Genomic DNA, 27,409 nt, shown 5'->3' with positions numbered 1-27,409 from the left:
CCTGTTATCTTCTTAATATAAATTCTAGAAAATGGAGTTCCCTTTTTGGCTCAGCGGAAACGAATCTCACTAGCATCCATAAAGACTCAGGTTTGATCCCTAGCCTTGCTCAGTGGGTTAAGGATCTGGTGTTGCTGTGGCTGCAGTGTAGGCCAGTGACTACCGCTCCTATTGGAACCCTAGCCTGGGAACATCCATATGCTGAGGGTTGGCCCTAAAAAGACAAAAATAAATAAATAAGTAAATTCTAGAAATGGAATCTTTGGACAAAAGAGCATGTGCAATTTAATCTTAATACCTATTACCAAATCACCCTCTCCAGAGTTTCTACCAATTCATATTTCCTCCAACTATTCTTAAGAGTGCCTGTTTCTTTCCACAATCTTGCCAAATTGGATATTGTTTACATCTTTAATCTTTGCCAGTCAGGTGGAAGATTACATTGTATTTTCATTTTTGTGTATGTATTATTCTGAAGTCCTTTAAAAAGACTCAGAACTTTAGGTTGTGCACTGAAGACCCACCTCCTCCTTCTAATACACTCCAATTTTCTTTTGCTGGAGCGCTGGCAACAAAGCAAAATAAGAGCAGTATAAAACTAATCTCACTCACTCATCTTTCAGTCCAGCCTCCCCTTCTTTCTTTTTTTTTCTTTCCTTTTCTATCAGTGAAAGAATACCATCCACCTAATTTTAAGCTCCAGAGAGTGGGGGTTTGGTCTGTTTTGTTGATCACATAACCTCTGCACCAGAATAGTGCCTAACATGTATTAGGGGCTTAGTAAATATTTGTGGAATGAATCATCTCTCAACCATCTGAATCAGAAATTCTAATCATATTTGACTCCTTTACTGATTACCTACATGTCTGATACTCCATGAAGTCAAATTGCTTGTTTGTCTTAGATGTCTTTGAGCCCTTCCCCTACTTCTTGCTTACTAGGTTTATTGCAACAGGCATCTAGCTATGAACCCTCCTTTTTAGTCTCATTTAGTCTAAGCCCTTCCATTATTTTTACTTTTAAATATACAAACCTGATAATATCACTCCTTTGCTTTAATTCCTCAGAAGTTTCTTAATACCCACAAAATTAAGTCCAAATTTTACTCTCCCTGTGCTCTCTTCTCCAACCAAACCAAAGATGTGTCTTGGTGTGAAACACCGGAAACTCCAACTATATTCATCTTTAAAGGGAGATAGGTTGTTTTGAGGAGTACATATAAAATGCTTTGAAAAGTACTTGGCGCACACAGATCGTCAGCAGTAATTGAGGTGTGCTTTTATCATTATGATCATTACCATTTTAAGATTGTTTGTGGTCTTATTTCATGGATTTAAGCCTGTAAATATTGGTAATCCTTACTTTCTCTCTCGGCTTTCTTTATTTCCCCCGTCTCTATCCTCTGTTCCTGAGCTGTCACACTGAAGCATGCTCATGCCCTGACCTTTCTCCTGAGTTCTATATAATCAGCTACCACTTAAAACTCACATCCAAAGTTTAACTTGTTTTCTGAATCTCTCCCACCAGCAATTTGTTGTTGTTGCTATTGTTTTCTTCTGTCTCCTGAGCTGAGAAAATGGCACCAGAAACCATGAAGTCAGCCCAGATTTTTCTTTACCTCTTTGATACTGAGTCAGTCACCGAGTCTTATTGATTCCACCTTTAACCTATCCCTTTCTTTCCATGACAACTACCACTGCCTTGGTTCAAGCCATCATATATTATTTGGACTGTTATAGTGGGTTTCTAACTGGTGACCTTGCCTTCTAATTAATCTCCCTTGAAGCCAAGGTAAAAATTTTAAAAGGTTATTGGATCATATCACTTTCCTGCTTAAAACTCCATAGTGACTTTCTTTACCGTGACATGCAATCTCTCACTATCCCCTCCATGGTTCCCTCTCATGCCATGTATTTTATATTGCATCTAAGTTAGCCTAATCTTCCTTATCCTGCTATTGAACTTATTCCTAAGACTCAGCTGAAATGTCACCTACCTCTCTCCCAGGTGGACAGAAGTGATTTTGCCACCTTTGTACTTATTATGCATCCTTTATGACATTTCTGTAATTGCTTGTTTACATTTGTTTACCCCACCAGACCTAGGGAGAGGGACATATTAAGATTCATCACTTGCCATAAGAGTGCTTAGACCATAGTATTTAATGTTTCTAAATGAGGAAAGGAATCCTGGAAAAGCATGCCTATTAGAAACCAAGTTAAGTTGTAAAGCAAGGCAGTTTAAATTTTCTCTATTTTCCCACTAAAGTTGTTGGGTGGGAAGATTGGAATGCCTTGATTTCTTCTAGATATTTGAAAAGCCTTTTATGATATTCTTTTTTTTTTTTCTTTATGTCTTTTGTCTTTTTAGGGCCGCACCCGGAGCATATGGAGGATACCAGGCTAGCAGTCGAATTGGAGCTGTTGCTGCCAGCCTACACCACAGCCACAGCAATGCCAGATCTGAGCCACATCTGTGACCTACACCACAGCTCATGGCAACGCCAGATTCTTAACCCACTGAGCGAGGCCAGGGATCGAATCTGCAGCCTCGTGGTTCCTAGTCGGAATAGTTTCTGCTGCGCCCTGACAGGAACTCTTTTTATGATATTCTTGATGACATGTCAGTGAAATATGAACTGGTTGGTGATACAGTTGAGTGACTTTATAGTTGATTGAAGAGCCGTGTTTAAAGAGTATTGATGTTAGCTAGGATGGAGATAGTATACCACAGGACTCTGCCTTTGGTCCAGTCTTGTTCAACATTTTCATGATCACTTCTGTGACTGAATAAAAGGTATACATATAAATTTGTGGTGATATATAGTGGTAAGGACTTTTTCAGTTGTGACAGAAACCTGGCTCAAGCTAGTTTAAGCACACAAGGAATTTTTAGGTTCCTAACAGTGGTGTTTATTGGTTTCAGGCAGGGGCTCAAATAATGTCATTGGGATTTTATCTTTGTTGTCTCTCTACTCTACTTTCCCCTGAACTGGCTTTTATTCTTAGACAGGTCTTCTTCGTGTGTGGAAAAACGGGCACTGGTAGCTCCAGATTTAATTAATCCTTCCAGTTTAAGGGACCAAAGGAAGAAAGAATCTCTATAGCCCCCTGTCTCTTTTTCCTTCACCCTCTTTTGTTTCTGCCCTGTTGTGGCAGACACTCTTGTTTGCCTACAGGCAGTCTCCTTCAACTTCCTTGCTACCAGAATCTCAAGTTTTGTTTAGGAACCACTTAACTAATCCCGGGCAATGAAACTTGATTAATTCTCAAAATATAGCACATAGACCCCTGAGTATCTCTGACACCAGAGGAAGAAATAATCTCTATAGGAATTTCTGTGGAAACTATATTCATGTAGTCCGAGTAGAATCGGTCCCACTCCTGTAGTGGAATGAGGTTGGGGGAATGGATTTCCCACAGGAAAGAGAAATTAAAAGGAGGGAAAACATAATTAAGTCAAAAATATGCTAGAATGAACCACTGCAGATGTACAGTTCAAGTACTGAATATCTGAATAGAGATTGACAATAAGAGACTGAAAGATAGAATTAAATTACAAAATATTGTTATTACTATTATCATTTTCAACATTTTTGGGTAATATTTATTGAACTTTTTTTTTTTTCTTTTTGCCATTTTTCTTGGACCGCTACCGCAGCATATGGAGGTTCTCAGGCTAGGGGTTGAATCGGAGCTGTAGCTGCCGGCCTGCACCAGAGCCACAGCAACGTGGGATCTGAGCCTCATCTGCAACCTTCACCACAGCTCATGGCAACGCCAGATCCTTAACCCACTGAGCAAGGCCAGAGATCAAACCCGAAACCTCATGGTTCCTGAACAGTCGGATTCGTTAGCCACTGAGCCACGACGGGAACTCCTGGGTAATATTTATTGAACTTTTACTGTGTCTTGGTCATTGTACACTAAGCATTGTATATTTACTTAATTGCTGAAGTGACCATATGAAATATAGGTACTCTTGATGTTTTTATAAAGCTGAGATTTCATCCAGTCTGTCTTTTAGGAAGATGGGAATTTAAATTTTAAAACAGCTACCTGCATTTTTATTACATGAACATATAAACATTAAGATAGTTATATAGTGTACTGTCATTTGTGTAAAAAGAACAAAGGGATGGTGCCTATAAACAAGCAAATACATATGCATTGTATATTGGTTGCTTCTAGGAAAGGAATTGTGGGGAAGGGAGTCAGCAATGGAAGAGAATGTTTTCAAAGTTTGAGTAGAAAAGACCTAGGGAATTGTAATGGATATGCAATTCAGTATAAGCTTTCAAGAGTGACTTGACTCTTAACTAATAATGACTCAACTAATTAACTGATAACTAATAATGTTAGTTAAATTGACTCTTAACTAATAGTGGCCAGAATACTATAGACACATTGCTAGGCACTTGATGTATGTTAAAGGATTTAATCTTTTAAACCACCTAGTAAAGTAAGGGTTATTTTCTCACCACAGTGTGGAATAAAATTAAAAAATTTTTTTCATTAAAAAAAAAAATTTTTTTTATGGCCACACCCACAGCATATGGAAGTTCCTGAGCTAGGGATTGAATCCGAACCGTAACTTTGACCTGTGGTGGAGCTACAGCAACACCATATCCTTAACCACTGCGCTACAGTAGGAACTCCAAAATCTGGGTTTGGGTGTTTTTTTGTTTTTTGGTTTTTGGTTTTTGGTTTTTTTTTATAATAATAGAAGAGATTTCACTGTTGAGTGGTTAGGTTAGTTAGATGATCTTTAAGTTTCTTCCACACTTTGATGTTATGTATGATTTTGTCTGTGCATATTCTTTTAGGAACATAACGTGATATAAAATGAGATGTTAGGAGTTCTCTTGTGGCACAGTGAGTTAAGGATCTGATGTCACGGCAATGCCTTGGGTGGCTGCTGTGGCGCAGGTTTGATCCCTGGCCCAGGAACTTAAGATGCCGCAGGTGTGGCCAAAAAAAATTAATTAATTAATTAAAATGAGAGGCTATAGTATAAACATGCTCTCTAAGAACCCAAACAGCTTTGCTGCATAAGGTGCTTTTTTTTTTTGATAGAATGACCTCTCATTGGAATCACCAATTGTTTCCTGTCAAAACAGTGAGTCTTATGAGGAAGTTATACAAAATCATTGGGTATTCTATGACCTTATCAAACACAAAGTACCCAGGAGACACTTGGGCATTGAAGCATATCTAAGCAGATGGCCATTTCCTGCTTGGTTCAGTAGTGCTAAGGTGTCCAATCAGGAGTTAACTCAGACTGTACCACACCCTTCATACCACCAGTTTTATCTCTGTAGGCTTAGCTTAAATAGCAAGATAAGGAAGGCTTCTATAGGAAACGATGCCTTCTGGTTAATTAAGGACCTATTTAAAAATTTTGATTAGATAAGACATGTTTAATTACTTTCTTTTTGTTTTTAGGGCCACACTTGTGGCATATGGAAGTTCCCAGGCCAGGGGTCATATTGCAGCTACAGCTGCTGGCCTGTACCACAGCACAGCAACTCTGGATCTGAGCCTAGTCTGCAACCTACACCACAGCTCATGGCAATGCCAGATCCTTAACCCACTGAGTGAGGCCAGGGATTGAACCTGCATCCTCATGGGTACTAGTTGGGTTTGTTACCACTGAGCCACAACGGGAACTCCAGCATGTTTCACTTCTAAGCTACTAATTTGCAATTTCAAGAGAAACCTTATCCTTGGTAATTTGAATAGGCACTAGAGAGACTGATACCCCTTCTGCCCACAAGGGATAAGGTCAGTTTTATCAGTAGTGACCATCATCCTTTTCATCCATTTTATAAACAAATAACTAAGCCTTTATTCTCCCAAATTTTAAAAATACTCACATATTACTCAATTGCTGGAATTTATTATCACCTAACTTATAAACATCACTTACTTAGTTACTTACTTTATTTATTTATTTATTTTGCTATTTAAGGGCTGTACCCTTGGCTTATGGAGGTTCTCAGGGTAGGGGTTGAATCAGAGCTATAGCCTCAGGCCTTACTTTTTTTAAAAAAGTTTTTTTTTTTTTTTGCTTTTTAGGGCTGTACCAGTGGCATGTGGAAGTTCCCAGGCTAGGGGTCAAATCAGAGCTGCAGCTGCTGGCCTACACCACAGCCACAGCAACATCAGATCTTTAACCCACTCAGCGAGGCCAGGGATTGGACCCACGTCGTCATGGATCTTAGTCAGGTTCATTAACTGCTGAGCCACGAAGAGAACTCCCAACATCCCTTACTTTAAAAATCCTCTAGTCTTGGAGTTCGTGTTGTGGCTCAGTGGTTAATGAATCCGACTAGGAACCATGAGGTTGCGGGTTCAATCCCTGGCCTTGCTCAGTGGGTTAAGGATCTGGCGATGCCCGTGAGCTGTGGTGTAGGTCCCAGACGTGGCTCGGATCTGATGCTGCGGCTGTACCGAAGGACAGCAGCTGTAGGTAGCTCTGATTCAACCCCTAGCCTGGGAACCTCCATATGCAGTGAGTGTGGCCCTAAAAAGAAAAAATAATAATAACATAATTAATTTTAGGAGTTCCCACTGTAGCACAGCAGAATCAGTGGCATCTTGGGAGCTCTGGGATGCAGGTTCATTCCCTGGCCCAGCACTGTGGGTAAGGATCTGTCATTGCCATAGCTGTGGCTTAGGTCACAACCATGGCTGAGATCTGATCCCTGGCCCGGGAACTCCATATTCTTTGGGGTGGCCAAAAGGGGGAAAAAATTAATTTTAGTAATTGTGCCTGCCTTCATGCCTCTTTTTCTTTCACACTCTTTCCTTTCTGTCCTGTTGTGGCAGATACCCTTTGTTTGCCTACTGAGCAGGCAGTCTCTCTTAACTTCCTTGCTATTAGAATTCCAGTTTTGTTTAGGAATCACTTACCCAATCCTGCCAGAATATGAAACTTGATTAATAATTCTCAAAATATAGCACTCTGACCCCTAAGTATCTCTGAGACCTTTTTAGGGGTCCTGCCAGTTCAAAACTATTTTCATCATAACAATAAGACATTATTTGTCTTTTTCACTCTGTTGACATTTATGCTGGTGGTGCAAAAGCAATGGTAGTTAAAATGGCTGACATCCTGGTACGAATCAAATCAGTGGCACCAAATTGTACAAGTGGCCATTATATTTATCACTGCTGTGCCCTTACAGTAAAAGGTAAAAATTTTTATAAAGTGAGTTTCACTTTAAAATATCTTTAATAAAGCAGTAGTAATTATTTTTTAAATCTTGTTTTTTGAGTACATATCATTTTGTATTCTGTGTGGCAAAATGAGGAATACACATAAAGTATTTCTTCTGCATGCCAAAGTACAACTGTTTGTCTCTAGAAACAGCATTCATGCAACTGAGTTATGAGATAAACTATCCAGGGTTCTCATGGAATGTGATTTTTACTTGAGAGAACAACTGACAAATTGTAGTTATTCAGACTTGGAAATTTGGCCGACATTTTCTTGAAAATGAATGAAAACAAGCCTATTACTCCAAGGAAAACAATTGACCATTATTTGTTATTAATGATAAATTTTGAGCTTTGAAGCTAACATAATTTTGAAAGATATGTATCTGCCCCCTCTATGAGTTTGACATGTTACCAGTGTTTAAAGACTTTTCTGATGAGTCCGGAAACAATATTAACAAATAAAATTTTTTGATATTAATGGAATATTTCAGTATTTGAAAGAGCTGTATAACTCTGTGAATCAGTATTTTACAAATGACTAATGCACAATGCTAAAAAAACAAACAAAAAACCTTAGTTCAGCAGTAAGAAACCTGATTAGTATCCATGAGGACTCAGGTTCGATCCCCGCCTTGCTCAGAGGATTAAGGATCACATGTTGCCTTGAGCTGTGGCGTAAATTACAGATGTGGCTTGGATCTGGCATTTCTGTGACCGTGGCGTAGGCTGGCAGCTGCAGCTCCAATTGGACCCCTAGCTGCGAACCTCCATATGCCATGGATATGGCCCTAAAAAAGACAGTAAATAAAAAATAAAAAATTAAAAAAAAAATCATACATGTAGGAGTTCCTGTCATGGCACAGTGTTTAAGGAACCCAACTAGGAGCCATGAGGTTTTGGGTTCAATTGCTGCCCTAACTCAGTGGGGTAAGGATCCTGTGTTGCCATGAGCTGTGGTGTAGGTTGCAGAACTGGCTCGGATCTGGTGTGGCTGTGGTGTAGACTGGCGGCTACAGCTCCGATTAGACCCCTAGCCTGGGAACCTCCAGATGCTGCCAGCGCGGCCCTAGAAAAGTCAAAAAAAAAAAAAAATCATACATGTAAAGAAATATTGCAGGGAGTTCCCACTGTGGCACAGTGGAAACTAATCTGCCTCATATGCATGAGGATGCGGATTTGATCCCTGGCCTTGATCAGTGGTTTAAGGATCCAGTGTTGCCTTGAACTGTGTTGTAGATTGCAGACTTAGGTCGGATCTGGCGTTGCTGTGTCTATGGCATAGGCCAATTGGACCCCTAGCCTGAGAACCTCCATATGCCGCAGGTATAGCACTAAAAAGACCAAAAAAAAAAAAAAAAAAAGAAACATTCCAAGAACAAGCTAGACCAATAGATTGTAATCTAAGAGTATGAAAAGTTTCAGATTCCTTCCACATTGCCACTAACCTTTAAAAACTACCGCTCGTTGAGTTTTGGTGTCATATCAAAGGAGAGTATCCACAATATCAGAAAAGGACATATATATCTGTGTGAGAACAGTTTTCTTTATGTATTTCAGCCAAAACATTAAACCAGGCTTTGAAGAGATGTGCAAAATGTAAATCAATGTCACTCTTTTTAAAAAAATTATAGGTATTTTAATTTAAAATTTTATGTAAATACATAATAGGTTTTTAAATGCTATTTTGAACAAATTAGTGTGCATTAAAATTTTTATTTTAAAATTCTAGTATGGTGAATATAGATACATTCTATGTAAATAAAAGCTCTTTGGGATTCTCGTTTTTTCTATTAATCTTTTTATTTTGAGGTATTATGGAATATGTCATAGTAGTTGTAAATAATTCATTTGTAGTAAATAATTGTAAATAATTCATGTATTCTACAATATATCATTGTAGTTGTAGTAAATAATTCATGGAGCTCTCGTGTACCCTTTATCTAGTTTTCCCCAATGGTAACACTTTGCAAAACTGTGTACATTATCATAATGGTGATCTTGACATTGATGCAGCCCACCTGTCTTGTTCATATTTTCCCCATTTTCCTTGTTCTTGTGTGTGTGTGTGCTTGTGTATTTAGTTCTATGCTGTGTTATCACATGTCTAGGTTAGGTAGTTACCCTTTCCTAACTACACCCACTGCCCTTCCTCCTCCCACTAACTCTCATACCTGGCTACTATTAGTCTGTTCTTTGTGTTTCTAATTTTGTCATGTCAAAATTGTTAGTTGCTTATAAATAAGTTAATTACTGCATACTAAATCCTTTCCGTTTTGATATTTAACACAGTAAATATCAGTGGATATAGCCTGCGTAAATAAGGGCTCTGTAAAGTTCTCAATTTTTTTCCCCCACACCCTTGGCATGTGGAAATTCCTGGGCCAGGGATTGAATTCACTCCACAGCAGTGAGACCTAGGCCCCTGCATTGACAAGACCCAATCCTAATATCCTGAGCCACAAGAGAACTCCGGGTTCCAATTTTTATGATTTTTGTCTTTTTAGGGCCACACCTGTGGCATATGGAGGTTCCCAGGCTAGGGGTTGAATCGGAGCTGTATCTTCCGGCCTGTGCCACAGCCACAGCATCTCAGGATCTGAGCTGCGTTTTCAACCTACAGCTCAGAGCAATGCCGCATCCTTAACCCACTAAACGAGGCCAGTGATTGAACCCTCATCCTCATGAATGCTAGTTGGGTTCACTGACTGCTGAGCCATGACGGGAACTCCATCTCAATTTTTAAATGTGTGAAGTTTTCCAAAAAGTTGAAGAATAGCTGTCTTAAAGCAGGGAGAATCATTCCTAATTTGCTTCCCAGGCTGGGGGTTGAATTGGAGCTGCAGCTGCCACCCTACGCCACAGCCACAGCAATGCCAGATCTGAGCCATGTCTGTGACCTACATCACAGCTCGCAGCAGTACCAGATCCTTTAACCACTGAGCAAGGCCAGGATCGAACCTTCATCCTCATGGATACTAGTCAGGTTCTAACCTGCTGAGCCACAGCAGGAACTCCTCAGTTAAATTTCTCACAGGACTATCAATGCAAATGATGATTAGGTTCTTTAGTACATTTTGTCTATCTATGTTGGAGGATAAGTTGAGACATTTCTTCTGACGTCTGTGATTCCAGGGGTTTTAGAGAAAGGCTTTAGCTTTCTCTTGTGTTTATTTTCTGTAAGGTGAAAGAGAATGGAATAGAGGAGACACATTCCAGCCCTGACTTTTTAGGAAATGAGTATGTGAAAGGAGGTAAGAAGTGTGTTCAGGAGAGGAGGTAGTTGCAACCAAGGAATGAATTTTTCTCAGAGTCTTTATTCTTGAGAAGCTAATTTAGTGCTTCTTTTGGAACAACGTAGGATTGGGAGGAGGGATCATCAACCTTCTGTGGGGAAAAAAAATGTAGTCAGTTTCAGAGGTAGGTCATCCTTAGGTCCCTATCATTACTCATCAGCTATAAAGTTAATAGCTTTGCTGAAGGAAAATATGGTGAATTTCAAGCATGCAGGAAATTGTAGAGAGAGAAGACTTGGATGCTTCATTCAGCAAAACCTTTGCCATAATAATGGACACTGCCATGTGATTGGTGTTGTTCATTGACTTCATTTATGAGATTTTTTTTTCCCTTTGCTCATTTTCCAGCATAATTTATTCAGTTCCACACATTAGGAGTTTTAGACTAACTTGAGTACTAGGATCATTTGATCTGCTGTCTCTTCTTTACCAGAAGAGGCCTTTAGGATCTGAACCTAAGACTGTGTAGGGATCATTACAGGAGAACTCTCTATGGCTAATCTGAAGTCTTCAAATTATATGTTCACTGTGCTTGCATGTTCTGGTACATGCTGGAACAGCCTTCAGTGCTGACCTTAACCAGGTGCTGACTGGTAAAATTGAATGCTAAAGTAAGTCTTCTGTGAATAATAGAATATGTAGCATTTAAGAACTGTTTGATGTTTGGCAATGGTGCCAGCTACCACATCTTTCTTTTTCTCTTTTTCATCTTTGCCTTCTGTTACAAAATGTCTTGGAAATTAATCAGAGTTATAATTAAATTAGTCTAAAAAGCAGCCCAAGTGAAATCTGGAAGCTCAGCAAACCAGCAGGCCTCTTTTTTCTTCACTTCCCATCCCTCCTTCCCTTCTTCCCTCCTTTCCTTCATTTCTTTTCTTGGAGAGACATTGGAGAAGTACTTACTGTTTGAAAGGTGACTGATTTCCTCCTTTACTAATAGTTAAATGTTTGGGATTTACTTGGAATATTCTGTTGCATTCTGACAAGAGCTTTGTGGAGAGGGAGAGTTCAGATTTCTGCCCTCCACCTTCAGTTACTCTGTGATTTCCACCCACCAGCCTTTCACACTTTCACAATAAGGAATTGCTGATCTTTAAGAATAAACAAAAATAATCTTGAAATATTATTATTATTTCGTCTTTTCCAGGGCTGCACCCGTGGGCATATGGAGGTTCCCAGGCTAGGGGTCTAATTGGAGCTGTAGCTGTCGGCCTATACCACAGCCACAGCAACATGGGATCCAAGTCTCGTCTGTGACCTACATCACAGCTCACGGCAATGCCAGATATTTAACCCACTGAGCGAGGCCAGGGATCGAACCTGCAACCTCATGGTTCCTAGTCGGATTCGTTAACCACTGAGCCACAACGGGAACTCCTTGAATTATTTTTTAAAAATACAGTAAACTTTTTTTTTTTTTTTTTGGCCGCACCCATGGGATGTGGAAGTTCCTGGGGCAGGGATTGAATCTCTGCAACAGCAACGACCCAAGCCATGACAGTGACAATGCCAGATCCTTAACCCAGAAGAAAACTCCCAGTAAACTTATATTGTCTTAAATCAACAGAAGGCAACTTAATTTGTTTGCCATCAACAGAACGTAATTCAAATAATTGAGGATTTTCCACCTGTGTTTTAATTGAGAGAAATGTGAATAACACAATAAACTGATAAATAGGAGTTCCTGTTGTGGCTCAGAGGTAACGAATCTGACTAATATCCATGAGGACCTGGGTTCAATCCCTGGCCTTAGTCAGCAGGTTAAGGATCTGGCGTTGCGGTGAGCTGTGGTGTAGGTTGCAGATGTGGCTCTGGTCCTGCATTGCTGTGTCTGTGGCATTGGCTGGCAGCTGCAGCTCCCATTCAGCCCCTAGCCTGGGAACTTCCATATGCCATGGGTGCAGCCATAAAAGGACAAAAAATAAAATAAATATACTGATAAATAGTATTTTTAAATTACCTGCCTTTTTTTTTTTTTTTTTAAATAATCCACTATAAAAACTTTGTGAATGGAATTCCTGTCATGGCTCACTGATTAATGAACCTGACTAGTATCCGTGAGGATGTGGGGGTTTTTTGTTGTTGTTTGTTTGCTTTTTTTTTTGTCTTTTTGCCTTTTCTAGGGCCACTCCCGTGGCATATGGAGGTTCCTGGGCTAGGAGTCTAATCGGAGCTGCAGCTGCTGGCCTACTCCACAGCCACAGCAACGCAGGATCCGAGCCGCATCTGTGACCTACACCACAGCTCACAGCAATGCCGGATACTTAACCCACAGAGCAAGGCCAGGGATTGAAGCTGCAACGTCATGGTTCCTAGTCAGATTTGTTAACCACTGCGCCACGACAGGAACTCCAAGGATGTGGGTTTGATCCCTGTCTCCGTTCAGTGGATTAAGGATCCAGCTCTTGCTTTGAGCTATGGTGTAGGTAGCAGATGTGGCTCGGATCCTGCGTTGCTGTGGTATAGGGGGCAACTGTAACTCCGACTTGACCCCTAGCCTGGGAACCTCCGTATGCCTCAGGTGCTGCCCTAAAAACACGAAAGATGAAAGACAAAACAAACAAACAAACAAAAAAAACCACTTTGTGAGAAAATATTGTTTACTGTAATACATCCACAGAGGGAGTACTTAGAGGTTTGTCTATCAATCAGGAACATGTGTTACTGCTGGTATTGCTGGTTCAAGTTACTATAAAATCTTGAAGGACCTTTGGATTTATTGAAGATAGAGAACATCTGAAGATAGTATTTAGTATATTTGATGACATTCTACTTTCTGCACCTTTTTTTCCAATATATCTGAACATTTATCTAATCATCATCCCCAGTAATCTTTTCATTCTTGAATAAAAGACATTTTCTTTAAGCTGCTGCAGTTATCAGTAGAACCACCTTCCTTTCTGCCTTTTGATTGTGAAGGTAAAGATATCAGAGTCATATTTGTGAAGGGGAGAGTCTGTCCCGTATTTTTCTTTATTTTCTACCCCTAAAATTATGTTGCAGCCTTGAAATTTTTCCTCCATCAGTGCCTCTCAGGTGTTTGAGGCAGCTAAAGTCAGAGTATAATTACCTCTTGTGGGGAGATTAATGGTTCTGGCCTTTCTTTACGCTCTCCCCAGTCTTCATCTCTGTATCACCTGCCTATCAGCACTCAGATCCCTAAGAGGTGCTATTAGACTAACATCTAAAGGTGGATTGAAAAGAAGTATCATTAAAAGATAAAGGACATGGGAGTTCCCGTTGTGGCTCAGTGGTTAATGAATCTGACTAGGAACCATGAGGTTGTGGGTTCGATCCCTGGCCTTGCTCAGTGGGCTAAGGATCTGGCGTAGCCATGAGCTGTGTGTAGATCTTAGACTCGGCTTGGATCTGGCGTTGCTGTGGCTGTGGCATAGGCCAGCAGCTACAGCTCGGATTAGACCCCTAGCCTGGGAACCTCCACATGCCTCAGGTGCTGCCCTAAAAAGACCAAAAAAAAAAAAAAGAGCTGTTGGGAAACTTCAGAGATTCCATCTTTAGGAGTTCCTGCCATGGCTCAGTGGTAACGAACCCAACTAGGATCCATGAGGACTCAGGTTCGATCCCTGGCCTTGCTCAGTGGGTTACGGATCTGGTGTTGTGAGCTGTGGTGTATGTTGCAGAAGAGGCTCAGATCCCGTGTTGCTGTGGGCCAGCAGTTACAGCTCCGATTCACCCCATAGCCTAGGAACTTCCATATGCCACGGGTACATCCCTAAAAAGACAGAAAAACCTCAAAAAACAGAGATTCCATCTTTAAATTCTCTGTAAGTCTCCTTTCAGGTGTTTGTTTTATTGTTTACCTTCCCATTTCCATTAGCCTCAGGAGCCATGGTGGCACTTCTTGCTTAGCATTTCAGAATCTGAGAATTGGCCCAGTTTTTATTGTTGTCATAGTTGTTAAGGTATTTAACGACCTTAACATTTTATATTTTTATTCCTTATTTTCCCTGCTGGCACCAATCTCTTGACAGCCCCTGCTCTTATATCCCAGATATATGGGAAAGATGGCAAAATGAGTCCTTTTTAAATTTTTATCCTCTTCTAGAAAGTGATAAGTGAAGTTCTGTTTGTCGTGATGAATAGTAGAATTTGAAATCCCGCAAAGCCACCTAGGTTATTAGATGAGTATCACAGAGCTGCTTATTATGCACTATGGCTTAATGTAGATTATAGATGTGACCAAACAGTAATTAGCAGAGCTAGAGCTATAATTAAACATTATTGTGCTACTCTGTGATTTCTCCTTAGATTTCTGTTGCAAAGTAGAGGGAAACTGAATGGTAGTTCCAAATCCGTAAGTGGATTTCGTTACTTCCCACCCCTAAAAAATCTCATGTAGAAGTTCCCTGATGGCCTAGCAGTTAAGGTTCTGGTGTTGTTACTGCTGTGGCACGGGTTCACTCCCTGGCCTAGGAACCTCTGCATGCTGCGGGCATGGAAAAAACAAGTCTCATTTAATTAACTAAATAATTAAATAAAGTCATCCTCACACAGAGATCCTGAACCCTCCTTAGTAACTTAACTCTGATCAGTAAGGGTAGCTTGATGCATACATATATTAATCAGCTCCTTATCTGTATTCTGTTATTCTTAGTGATCAGATCAGCTAAGTTTCTTCTTTTCAGATGTTCTACATCAAGGTTTAATTTTGACAGGCTGCTCGAATGCAACAGTGATGTTTTGTATTTACATCTTCGATGTTGTTTTTCTGAATCTGTCATTCATTATAGAATTGGGAGCTTGGCTTTGTCTAGAATGTTAGTAGCTTATCTTTTCCCTGGTCTCCCAGCAGCATTGAATAACTTAACAGGAAATGAAACCACTTCCAGAAAAGAGCTGTCCTTGATGGCAGAGAGTGTGTAGGTGACTCTGGGGGACTTCCCTCCTGTGCTTGGGATTGGTGCCTCAGTGATGACATAGGTTGGCAAGAGGACCTGCTCAAGCGAGGCAGTCAGAAAGTTCGCAGGAGTGGAGTTCCCGTTGTGGCTCAGTGGTTAACAAATCCGACTAGGAACCATGAGGTTTCAGGTTCGATCTCTGACCTTGCTCAATGGGTTAAGGATCCGGTGTTGCCATGAGCTGTAGTGTAGGTTGCAGAACCAGCTTGTATCCCAAGTTGCTGTGGCTGTGGCGTAGGACCGGAGGCTACAGCTCTGATTAGACCCCTAGCCTGGGAACCTCCATATGCCGCGGGTGCGGCCCTAGAAAAGGCAAAAAGACAAAAAAAGAAAGAAAGAAAGAAAGAAAGAAGTTCGCAGGAGTGACCTAGAAGGTTTGCACCAGTTTCTTTGCCCAAGAAAGAGGACTTTACAGGAATTTCTCATGCTCGTAGAAGAAAGGTATAGAAAAGAAAACAAATGCTAAGCAAAGGAAATGCACATACTGTGAAGTTGCTTTTGTCTCAGTTCTTCCCCAAGAGAAAGAACCAAGAAACAGGGGTGAGGTCAAGAGTAAAAATGATCTGTATACTCTTTCTCTAATTTCCCCTTTCTAATCACTCTCACAAGCAAAATCTCCAGGAAACTTTCTTTCCAAAAAAGAGTGAATGAACCACCTTCTTACAGCATCCTAAGAGGGCTTAATAATTAGAACCAGAGTCCATCACTACATAGGAGTAGTAGGAAACCCAGTTTATTTTTTCTGTGTTGTTTTCACCTTCAGACATGTGCTTAGAAATTTTAAAGGGTCCTTCAAGGATCTACCACATCCCAAGAAGTTTGCCAAATTAGACTATATATGTCTGATTTTCAAAAGTACAAAAGAACAAAACAAAACCAAAAAAAATGCCTCCTAGTGTTTACCATGAGGCAGAAGATTCATCAGACTGGCTTCCACTTTCATTTCATCTTATGAAGAGTGGAGTTAGGGAAGTACAAGGTGGAGATATGTAACAACACACAGATAAGGGTAATGTTTTGGCACCATTTCAGGAACCAGGATTAATCAGAATCAGTGTTTTAGCATTCTCTGGACTCTGACAGTGATAGTTTGCAAATAGCAGCGACTTGTAAGCCAGGAAGTCAGAGCTTGCTGCAGAGAATGGTTGCAATACCCAGATCTCAGCTTCCAGAGTAGTGTTTGAGGCCAGGAACTCGTGTATGTGTTTATGTATGAGTTAAGAGGAGGGAGATGGATGATAGTAGAGTGGTGGTCATACAGTAAACGATTTCAGAATCAGAGTTCTGTTGCAGAGCTGTCCAGCAGCTTGGATTATGGGTGCATGTGTGCCTCACTCTGAATGTGGGCCTGTTGAAGGAGTACATTCAATCTGGACAAAAAGTCTTTCGCAAGGGAAAGAGTGCCCCAATTCTTAACTCTCATTTTCTAGGTCTTCTGACTGGTATCATACTTAATGTTAAGGAAAGATCAGTCAGGGTGTGTATTGAGTGCCTTTGCATATGCAAGACCATTTAGTTAGGATGTGGGCACTGTTGGCTCAGAGTTGGTACTTTGTCAACCTGATAAATGCTAGGATTTAAAGAATTAAGGCATTATTACTCTGTTACAACTTTTCTTCTAACTCTAGATGTGTTGCATTTTCCTTGGTCTCTAAGTAATTGCATTCTTGTGAGAGGTTCTAGTTTGGGAAATAGATTGCTGGTCCTTGTGCTTGACTAATCCTATGTATGTATACATAATCAACTTCATCTGCATATTGCTATGGATTGGTTCTGGATAGTAACAATCCCTCTGGTTTCTTACAGATAAATTTCACATTCCAAAATGCCATTCTCATTAACCAGTCACTGTTAAAATCTCTATGAGTTAGAAACTCCTATCAGGTTGTTCCCAGCATTCCTATAACTTTGAAGTAGATGTCTTTCTACCTAAAGATGAATTAAAGCTTCAGTCTTCTTGAAGTGGCATTCCTAGAATCTGGATATTTCTCCTTCTCTCTATCCCAACCTGTATTCTTGAATTTGATCCCTGATTAAAATATTATTTGTTGGCATTCCCACTGTGGCACAACGGAATCAGTGATGTCTCTGTAGCACCAGGATGCAGGTTCAGTTCCTAGCCCGGCACAGTGGATTAAAGGATCCACCATTGCCACAGCTGTGGCATAGGTCACAACTGCAGCTTGGATCTAATCCCTGGTCTGGGAACTCCAAATGCTGCTGGGCGGCCAAAAAAGGAAAAAAAATTGCTGAATTTAGATTAGAGAAAAGCAAAGTGGTAGCAATAGAACAGGCCTCAGAAGCTGAGCCTTTTCTTTCTTATCAGTCTATATGCTTGGCTACTGTTGAAGTCTGGCCTTGATTCTCTTTCACTAGAGATTTTTAAATGAGACTGATTTTTTAATACACTTTTAGCCAAGCGAGTTTATGAGAATGATTGTTAATAAGAAATAGAGCTTCTTCTAGCCTAGGGTGCACTTATCTAAACCACTAGATTTGTAGTGGTATCACGTGCTAGAACTTGAAAGTAAGGACCAAAGTGTTATATTTAAAGCCCTCTGCACTCTGGCAGGAAAGGATGTGGGACTAAATTATGCTCAGAGAAGATATTTCCTCTAAATGTTCTCCTTGCAACTCAGCTACTACTTTCTCTTCCCCCACAGATGGAGTCCCCTGTCTCCACACCAGCAGTGCTGCCACTGCACCTTTTGGTGCCAGTGGTCAGTAATGACATCTCATCCCCCTGTGAGCAGATCATGGTTCGAACCCGATCAGTTGGGGTCAACACATGTGATGTGGCTCTGGCCACAGAACCTGAGTGCCTGGGCCCCTGTGAACCTGGGACAAGTGTCAACCTCGAGGGCATCGTGTGGCAGGAAACAGAAGATGGTAAGTACTACGCATGACTTTCCCATCCCTTCTCAACCTGCTTCTGTCAACAGGAGCTTACTGTTGTAAATAATACCGAGTATTTGTTAGGAGTCTCAAGTGACCATAGTTTGCTGGTGATCAGAGGATTATAGCAAAAGTTGCCCAGCTTCTAGAGATTGCCAGTGTAATTCAAACTGTGTCTATACTCTCCATTTCACTCTATCATTTTATATGGGGGACTTTGAGTATAAGTGAACTTTTGGGTTAGGCTTGAAGAAAAAAAGTAATAAAGGGGCAACTGTAGGAGTCTAGGAAATGGAAAACAGCTGACTCTTAAATTGACTTAGCGTTGGCTCATTGCATATGCAACTCTTGGTTTTAACACCTGGAGGTGCAGCCAGCTCCTTCCCACTGATTGCCTCATTGCCCAGCCACCCACGCCACTTTGTGCATCTGTCACTTATGCAGATTCTATAGGCCTAGGGAACTGTTTACATGCAGCCACTAAGTAGTTGGCTCACTATAGGGTGCTGCTGCCCAAGGCCATCCAGACTTCTTGTATGTTCCATTTGCCCCTGAGAACAGAATCTCTTCTGCTTTGGAAGTTCATAAATATGAAAAAATAGGAATGAAGAATGCAGAGAGACCTAACCAGCTATTTCAGATCCCTTGGTTACTTTTACCATCTGTGGCAATCTGATTTCAGTGTACATTGTTTTTAGAAAGGATCCAAGTCCTTATCAAAGAATATGTGGTTAGTGAGGCTGGGCCTCAGAGTCCCATCAGGTCTCCATCAGCAACCAGATTTTTCAAAAGTGTCTCTACTCTGAGGAGTTTAGAGGCCCAGAGGAGCATAACTAATTATCACTGATTATCATAAACTATATTGTCAGTCTGCCCATGGAAATTGAGGCATTTCATCCTAGTCATTCTAATAAAAGTCTGTTTCTCTAAATAGGTTGTCATGATTCAGTATTTAAAGTTTTCCATGCTGTTGGAGTTCCCGTAGTGGTGCAGTGGTTAACAAATCCGACTAGGAACCATGAGGTTGCGGGTTCCATCCCTGGCCTCTCTCAATGGGTTAACGATCCGGCATTGCCGTGAGCTGTGATGTAGGTTGCAGACGTGGCTCAGATCCCGAGTTGCTGTGGCTCTGGCGTAGGCCGGTGGCTACAGCTCCGATTCGCCCCCTAGCCTGGGAACTTCCATATGCCGCGGGAGCGGCCCAAGAAATAGCAAAAAGACAAAAATAAATAAATAAATAAAGTTTTCCATGCTGTAGGCCTTTTGTGATACAGGTTAAAAATTCTGTGTTCTTGGCTTTCTCGTCATTAGCAATGAAGTAGTTTCAGCTTTCAGAATAACATTGCTGATGAGGTTTTATTGTGTGCCTGAGACCATAATGCAAAAAGAAAAAGGAGGGAGTTCCCGTCGTGGCTTAGTGGTTAACGAATCTGACTAGGAACCATGAGGTTGTGGGTTCGGTCCCTGGCCTTGCTCAGTGGGTTGGGGATCCGGTGTTGCCCTGAGCTGTGGTGTAGGTTGCAGACGCAGCTCAGATCTGGTGTTGCTCTGGCATAGGCTGACGGCTACAGCTCCGATTGGACCTCTAGCCTGAGAACCTCTGTGTACTGCAGGAGTGGCCCTAGAAAAGACAAAAAAAAAAAAAGAAAAAAGGAAATTTTACTGTGTTAGAAACTGATGCAGATATCATGGAGAGAGAGGTTGACCTAGAGGTTGACTCTGTATGTGCATACAGTATGCAACCTAGAAATCACAAGTGGCTATCTCTGATATTAAAAATGTCATCTGCCTGTGGCCAAACATGTGAATAGCTGGAGTCTGCTGGAATGACAAACACATCCAGGCCACAGCTCTGTGTCAATCAAGCAAACTTTGTGGCCTGTTGTGTCAATATATTGAAAATAGAAAACATCAATTTTCTGCCAATTTACTGTATTCTACCCATCTTTATGATAGTGACTTTGTCCAATAGCAGTATGCTTTTCATGTATATGAACCTGATAAAAATTGTGAGAGTTAGTCTAATCCTTTCACTGTCCCGAGAACAATGGTTACCTTTTTATCTGAGGATTTCTTTTCTCCTTCCCTGCCAGGGGGATGTAGGCATAGCTTTTTGTCATTTTTTATTATTTTCTCTGAAAGACTCGTTGTCACTGGCAGCCTATTACTATGTTCCCCATTACACACTTTTAATGCTCTCTGTACTTTATTTCACAACACTTACCATAATTTACAATCTTATATAGAATTGTATTTTTCTATTAATGTCTATTGTTTCCACTGTTCTGAAAGTTCTATGAGGAGTTCTCTTGTGGCTCAGCAGGTTAAGGATCTCATGTCACTGCAGTGGCTTGGGTTGCTGCTTGGTATGGGTTTCAAATTCTGGGCGGGGAACTTCCACATGTCACAGGTATGGCCAAAAAAGCAAAAAAAAAAAAAAAAAGTTCTGTGAGTTCAGAGACTGTTTTGCTCAACATTATATACCCAATGCTTAATACCTGGCACCTGTAATGGGCCCTCACAAATATTTATTTGAATGGGTGAGTGCTTATACCTATGTCATTGACATACTGTAATGTCAAGTATTTTCCAAAATTCTATACCTTCTCTGAAACTCAGAATAAATATTACTTTCACCATGTTTAAGATTACTCCAATTTATTTAAACCTGTAAGATGTTAGTCCTCCTATTTTTAATACTGTATTTTCTCCCACTTACATTGTGTTTCAGGGCTTAGTACCTCTCTTCTTACTTTTTCTTTAATTCCAAGGGAAAGAGAACTGTTCTTCAGTTTATACTCTGCTTTCTGGCCATCCTGGAGGGCCTTCACCTAAACTGTCTGTTGACTAAGATCTAGATTGGGATCTGTGTTGGTTCACATTCCTTTTCATCTTTCGATAACAGATTTCCTGCAAAGATCATTCTCTGCAGATCCAAAAGATCTAGTGTACTGAGTCAGTTCTCAATTTAATAAGAACTATATACAGATAACTTTTTCTAAAAAAATCCTTCCATCCCTCTAAATTTTTTTATTCTGTCTCTCTGCCTGGTAAGCTACTATCTTCAAGTGGAAAAAGCCTTACAACTTAGAGAGAAGCTATGAATCCTTGCCCCCTGAGGGGAACAGAGGATCCTGAGATCTCTGTGGAACTGAGCCACCTTGCTGAGAACAGGTGTATAGGGGTCATGGACTTAATTCTTCCTGATTTCTTTGCTTACCTGTTCTGCAATGTTGGTTCTTTCTTTCCTATCTCTCACTGTAAATCTTGCATTGGAGGCACTTTGAAAGTCCTGCAGATCTCATCTCTTTTTAGGCTGTTCACAGTTTAGCCAGCCTTGCAAAGATCCTCCTTAACTAGGCTCAACTTTAGGACTATTAAGAGGATCCAGATATATAACCTAGAGTGTCTTCCTTGGCATTTTTTGAGACATTTTCTTAGCATTTATGCAGAAGTCTGATTCCTCCTGATTCCACTTTGTCCCACATCACTTCAGATCAAAGTAACAGGTCTCAAGTCTATTTCTGGTTCATAAGTCTTATGTTATTTAATGAAGGGTCCTAGAAGCAATGTATAAGAAACCTTAAGGCAGACCAAATACTTTTTGCTGAGGCAAAATTGCTTACTGGCTTCTATGGTATTTTAAAGAATGGCAAAAGTGACTTATTAGAGAAGAATTCCAGAAAGTGCTACACATTCTCCTTTTGAGACTGCAGAACTAAGTTGAAGGCCATCACTAGTGATGTGTGTGTTGTAGAATTTGTGGTATAGTGGAAAGAGCCCTGGAGTGAAAAATCTGGAGACCTCTTTATCTCTCTCTCTCTCTCACTATCGTTGTAACCTTGGGCAAGTTCCTTAACTTCTTTGAACCTTACTTACTTCATCTATTACGTATAGTTGTATTAGATGACTAATAAGGACCTGTCCAGCTTAAAGATATTAGAAGCTGTGGCTTAAACCTTGGTACCAGCATGGATCCAATACTAGTTGACTATGGCATCTTGAAAATGAATGGTCTGGAGTTCCCGTCGTGGCTCAGTGGTTAATGAATCCGACTAGGAACCATGAGGTTGAGGGTTCAATCCCTGGCCTCGCTTAGTGGGTTAAGGATCTGGTGCTGCCATGAGCTATGGTATAGGTTGTAGACTCTGCTTGGATCCCGAGTTGCTCTGGCTGAGGTATAGGCAGTCAGCTACAGCTTCTATTAGACTCCTAGCCTGGGAACCTCCATATGCTGCAGGTGCGGCCCTAGAAAAAGACAAAAAGACGAAAGAAAAAAAAAGGAATGGTCTCATATCCCAATCATGGGAATGAAGACTGAAAAATATTAATATCATTGATGAAATTATACACTTATTTTATAGAACAGAAAAATTATACTTACATTGCAGTCTCAAATTCAGGAAATCACCTCACATTTTTCAACTCTTGATTCTAGATTGACAGGTGAAACAATTCACAAAACTAAGCTAGTTTTGATGAAAGTTTATGCTAGCTGACATAAGTTGAGCTCACAAGACTGCCTAGCAGTCCCTTCATCTCCCTATTATTTTCACATTCCCCAGTACTTAATTCATTCTCTCTGTGCTCTTAAATAACCAAGATCAAAGCCACCCACCTAAATGATCCAGTTTCCCTTCTCTTTATTTAAGTGTATTTTTTCTTATTCTACTATTTCCTTTTTCTCTTATTATTCTGCAGATTCTTTGAGACTTTATATCATGAATTTTGTCTACTTCTTTTTTTTTTCCTTTTTTTTCTTTTTAGAGCCACACTCACGGCATATGGAGGTTCCTAGACTAGAGGTTGAATCGGAGCTGTAGCTGCTGGCCTATACCACAGCCACAGCAACACAGGATCTAAGCCGCATCTGTGACCTGCACACAGCTCACGGCAATGCTGGATCCTTAACCCACTGAGCAAGGCCAGGGATCAAACCCACAACCCCTGGTTCCTAGTCGGATTTGTTAACCACTGAGCCACGACAGGAACTCCTCTGCTATTTCTTCATTTTTGGAACTTCCTTCTCTTGCCCTTGTAATATTACACTTCTCCAAATTTCCATGTGTCCCTTTTTATTGGTTATTCTCTTTATTTTGTGTCAGTCCTTCTTCCTCCTTGTATTCATTAGGTCACAAACTCCTGATGGTTTTTAGGATGCTGAAATATTGGTCATTTCTGTCCTGTTGTCCTCTAGGTGGGACCTGTAGCAGCTGGTGTTGCCATGAGCTGTGGTGTAGGTCACAGACGTGGCTGGGATCCCCAGTTGCTGTTGCTGTGGCATAGGCATAGCCTGGGAACTTCCACATGCCATTGGTGCAGCCCTAAAAAGCAAAAAAAAAAAAACCAAAACAAACAAAAAAAAGAATTGGATTTTTCTGCTAGAAATAGAAAATGAACTAATAATAATTTAATGTAAGAAAATTCAGAAGGTAAGCAGTCTAAGGCTGGTATGGTTTCACAATATAATCAATGTTTGAGGCTACTTAAATTTACTTTTTTTTTTTAAAGTCTTTTAAGTTTAGATTTACAGAGTGGTTTCAAAGATAGCACGTATACCCTTTACCTAGATTCCCCCATAAAGTTACTTATTTACTGCAAAATTGCTAATGTAGCTTTAGCTATCACATGTACTCTCTAGGCTTAAAAACAAGGAAGACTAAAACAGCATCTGCCTTCCACCTGATCTGTTTACCTACTTTTCTTTTCTTCTTTTGGCTGTACCCACTACATGCAGAACTCCCTGACATACAGAAGTTCCTGGGCCAGGGATCAGACCTGCACCACAGCAGCAACCTGAGCCACTGCAGTGACAATGCTGGATCCTTAACCCACTGAGCCACAGGGAACTCCTGATCTGTTTACCTTTGATAAGCTTTTGGAGAAGTTTACAAACCCCTGGTATTATGTATTACATCTAATACATTAAAAACCCCATTAGACCACTTTAAGTTTTTTTTCTCTTTCAGTCATCTTATAAAGAATCCAAGAGAAGAGTTCCCATCGTGGCTCAGTGGTTAGCGAATCCGACTAGGAACCATGAGGTTTCGGGTTCTATCTCTGGCCTTGCTCAGTGGGTTAAGGATCTGGTGTTGCCGTGATCTGTGGTGTAGGTTGCAGACACGGCTTAGATCCTGTGTTGCTGTGGCTCTGGCATAGGCCGGCAGCTACAGCTCCAATTAGATCCCTAGCCTGGGAACCTCCATATGCCATGGGAGCGGCCCTGGAAAAGGCAAAAAGCCCAAAAAAAAAAAAAGAAAAAAAAAAATATATGTATAAGAATTCAAGAGACTATTATATTTACATAGATACTTAACATTTCCTTGCTTTTCCTCCTTTCTTGATGTTCTGAGTCACCTGTTTCTTTTCCGCTTGAAATCTCTCTTTAATTGTGTGTGTGTGTGTGTGTGTGTGTGTGTGTGTGTGTGTGTGTGTGTGTGAGACCATGCACACAACATGCAGGAGTTCCTGGGCCAGGGATTGAACCCACACTACAGCAGTGATGGTGCCAAGTCCTTAACCCATGAAGTCACCAGGGAACTCCCTGAGAATGTATTTATTTCACTTTTATTCCCAAAAGATCTTGGGGGGGCGGATATAGAAATATAGGTTTATATTTCTTTCGGCACTTTAAAAATATTTCATTTTCTTTTACCTTTCATGGTTTCTGAGAATACGCAATCACTTAAATTGTTGTTCCCCTGTAAATAATATGTCATTTTCCCCTGGTTGCTTTCAAAGCTTTTGTGTCATTTTCAGCATTTAGATTATGAAGGGTGATATGTGCCATTACTTCTTCAGATTTTTTTTTTCTTGCACCACCCTCTTTCTCTTTTCCTTCTAGAACTATGATGGCACGAATATACATTAGTCCTTATTTCCACCTAGGATTCCTATGTGTCTTTTCTCCTTTGTGACTATAAAATAGTTGAGGCCAGCAACTGCTTTTCATATATAATTTTATATCCTCTAGAATTAGTGTGGTCTTTACACAAAAAGTAAAATAATCAGAAAATATTTTATTAATAAAATTGACTGTGCCTTGTACTCATGTGTTTCAAGCATGTAGGTAAAAAATGGTAATTTTTTGGTAGCCTCTCTTGGGTTCATTTGCTATGACTTGATTGAAAATAATGAGGGATTTTGTAAGGTACTTTTTTTTTTTAGTGGCCACACTTGTGGCATATGAACGTTCCAGGGATTGAATCTGAGCTGCAGATGTGCAGCTGCAGCAATGCCAGATCCCTTAACCCACTGGTGGGACCAGGAATTGAACCTGCACCTCCACAGCGACCCAAACTACTTGAGTTGGATTTTTAACCCACTGCACCACAGTGGGAACTCCTTTTTTTTTTTTTTTTAGCAATGGCTTCCATCATCAATTTTTTGAAGTTATAAAAGTCAGAACCTTCAGTTTTGTGGGGCTTTTTTGTTTTGTTTTGTTTTTTTTGGTCTCTTTTGGGCCACACCCATGCAATATGGAGGTTCCCAGGCTAGGGGTCAAGTCAGAGTTGTAGCTGCTGGCCTACATCATAGCTGCAGCAACACCAGATCCTAGCTGCATCTTCAAGCTACAGCATAGCTCACGGCAATGCCGGATTCTTAACCCACTGAGTGAGGCTGGGGATCAAACCTGCATCCTCATGGATACTGGCCAGGTTCGTTAACAACTGAGCCACAACGGGAACTCCTAGATATTTTCAAAGGAAATGTTTTGAAGTTATACTCTGAGGAACTTGAGCATGGAGGAACCTCAGAGGCATTCATTAGGAGTGAGGGGTATTGAGTGGGCAGGCTCCAGCTCCCACCTCTGCTTATCCAGCTAGATGCAACCCTGAGCAGTTCTACTTTTAGGTGATTGATTGATTGATTTTTTAGGGCTGCACCAATGGCACATGGAGATTCCCAGACTAGGGATCTAATCGGAGCTATATCTGCCAGGCTCTGCCACAGCCACAGCAACGCAGGATCCGAGCCATGTCTGTAGCCTACACCACAGCTCACGGCAACACCAGATCCTTAACCCACTGAACAAGGTCGGGGATCAAACCTGCATCCTCATGGATGCTAGTCAGATTCGTTTGTTGCTGAGCCATGACGGGAACTCCTTAGGTGATTAATATGTTGTTGTTTTTAGCTAAAGTTAGCTCTTTTTCTTCTCCTCCTTCTTCTCCTTTTTTCTTTTTAGGCCTGCCCCCACAGCATGTGGAAGTTCCCAGGCTAGGAATCGAATTGGAGCTGCAGTTGCTGACCTATGCCACAGCCAGAGCAATGCCAGATCTGAGCCTCATCTACAACCTACACAACTCACAGCAACGATGGCCAATCCACTGAGGGAGGCCAGGGATCAAACCCTTATCCTCATGGATACTAGTTGGGTTTGTTACCGCTGAGCCACAAGGAGAACTCCTGAAGTGAGCTCTTTTATTTATATTTAGTGGACCCACAGTATCTTTAGCATTTAATATGACAACCAAATTGTAAGCATCCAAATAATTACTTGTACCCTAATACCTCATAATGCTATGATTATTTTTATTGGATAATTTATGTTGTACTTCATAAAATTATATTTGCGGAGAATTCTGCTTTTTAAAAAAAGTTTTGGTAATAATATATCTAGGTTCACCCTCCTACTCCGTATAGAAATCCCTCTTATAACATCTCTGAAATTAGTCTGATGGCCTTTACAAGAATATCAGAAAGACAGAAATTGTAGTGTGGTAAAACCACGTTTTTGAAACTGAAGTGATTACAACTCCCTTTTATGCCAGAGGGAATGAAAAGCTCCATGATAAGCTTGGCCTCTCTTCCAAAGCTGAAATCTAGCTTAATGATTTGGTAGGGAGGAGAAAGTTTTCAGTTTTTGCACTAGGTAAAGGTTTTGTCATATATACTCAAACAAACATGGAAAGGTTATGTGTTCCCATCTCCACATCAGGGTATACATTTTTATTCCAACAACTAAGAGTGTCTGAAATTGTTTGAGAAGAATTGTTTCAAGAAACAATAGTGCCCAAAGGCATAGTAGTACAGAACAAATAATCTCTGAACTAGAGTCAGGAGGGTTGAATTCCA

The 27,409-nt window shown here is 40.7% G+C and overlaps 1 protein-coding gene across 3 annotated transcripts in view; it reads left to right on the top strand.

Moving 5' to 3' along the window:
* The window catches only part of ZNF609 (zinc finger protein 609), a 243,930-nt gene that overhangs the window by 149,697 nt on the left and 66,824 nt on the right, over window positions 1-27,409 (top strand). For all 3 annotated transcript variants that reach the window (XM_047765795.1, XM_047765803.1, XM_047765785.1), the window contains one exon: window positions 18,100-18,325. In XM_047765795.1, coding sequence (XP_047621751.1) covers window positions 18,100-18,325 — 226 coding nt within the window. The remainder of the gene's footprint in view (window positions 1-18,099; window positions 18,326-27,409) is intronic.

This window comes from Phacochoerus africanus, chromosome 2, assembly GCF_016906955.1.
Source record: "Phacochoerus africanus isolate WHEZ1 chromosome 2, ROS_Pafr_v1, whole genome shotgun sequence".
NCBI lineage: Eukaryota > Metazoa > Chordata > Mammalia > Artiodactyla > Suidae > Phacochoerus > Phacochoerus africanus.
The sequence above is the reverse complement of the archived record's forward strand: the minus strand, read 5'-3'. Positions and strand labels throughout refer to the sequence as shown.